The 1,147-nt window shown below is 54.2% G+C and overlaps 1 protein-coding gene across 1 annotated transcript in view; it reads right to left on the reverse strand.

Annotated features, from left to right (window-relative positions):
* Nucleotides 1-201: 201 nt before the first annotated feature.
* Nucleotides 202-1,147, reverse strand: part of VDBG_00725 (predicted protein) — a gene marked incomplete at both ends in the record, with an annotated part of 1,411 nt that continues 465 nt past the window's right edge. The window contains one exon of the mRNA XM_003008997.1: nucleotides 202-1,085. Coding sequence (XP_003009043.1) covers nucleotides 202-1,085 — 884 coding nt within the window. The remainder of the gene's footprint in view (nucleotides 1,086-1,147) is intronic.

Here is a 1,147-nt window from a genome sequence, read left to right on the forward strand (position 1 = left end):
TAGTAGACTCCACTAGATATATCAGTATAAGAGTTCTTCTCCAAGTAGGGTGTGAAGATTATTTCTTGAGGGCAGCAATTGGATTAGAGAGCAACAATATCCAGTTTATTTCGGATTGTCGAGATCTGTCCATTTGCGGCGATTCTCGACGTGACTGCCAGTAGCATTCAGATCAATCCATAAGACACGGTCCGAGCCATACTAGTCTACGGGGGCGGTGGCGTTCCGAGTTTGACGACGAACGCTCCATGCTTGATGACAAGGGGACTCTGTGCTCATTTGCAGATGCTGGCAAGCTTGACCTTGGAGCAGAAGTAGGGCCTCGGTAAACGTTTGTCTCCCGCTGTGAGCCGGGGAGAACCCGCCTTTCCGTGGACTGCCGTGAAAATCATCAGGCATTCGCGACCGTGGCCCGCCGGGCAGCGCCTGTGTTGGTTTAGGCAAAGGCTGTCTGGCAGGCGATTGTATTTGATGATGTCGGTGATTCTGGTTCGCTACTGTAACCGCTGGGTTTGGTTGCACAACCGGCTTCTTACCGAATGCTTTGGCACTCAACATGGTGTCGTTGGGGTGAGAGTCTGGGGTTGTCTGAGCGGACGCCCGATCCGGATTCGAGGTCACACTGCCCTGCTGACTCCCCGAAAAGCGAGAGCCTGCAGACGAACCCGCCTTTGGATGAGGCTCTGAGCTTCCTGCAGATGATTGAGAGCTTTGTCTTCGAGCCAGCAACGGCCTTCGCTTCGAAGCTGTGGATGAAGCAACGAATCTCTTTGTTGGCGCAGCAGCTTTCTTTTTACTCGATTTTTCCGACGATGTCGCTGCGTTCGAGGGGGCTCGCATGTCTAGCCCGCTCGTGGCGGTGCTGCTAGAGGAGACCTCTTCACTTGACTTGCACTCGTCCTCGTCGGAGCTAGGTGGTGAAACGAAACGAGCTGTTGGGCGGGGGCCGGACTTTGAATCGCCTCTGGATTTCTTCAAAATAGGGTGAGGTGGCGGGGGGCGTGAAGAGGACGCCGAAAGTTCTTTGACAGATGCCGGTTCGCCGTTTCGGCTGGGCTCCGGAACATGGGGTGGCAGAGAGTCTGCTAGAATGTCTTGCAGGTCAGATGGTGGGTTAGAAGGCACGTTAAGCAGCAAATTTGTCGAC

The sequence above is a fragment of the Verticillium alfalfae genome, genomic scaffold (assembly GCF_000150825.1).
Source record: "Verticillium alfalfae VaMs.102 supercont1.1 genomic scaffold, whole genome shotgun sequence".
Taxonomy (NCBI): Eukaryota; Fungi; Ascomycota; class Sordariomycetes; order Glomerellales; family Plectosphaerellaceae; genus Verticillium; species Verticillium alfalfae.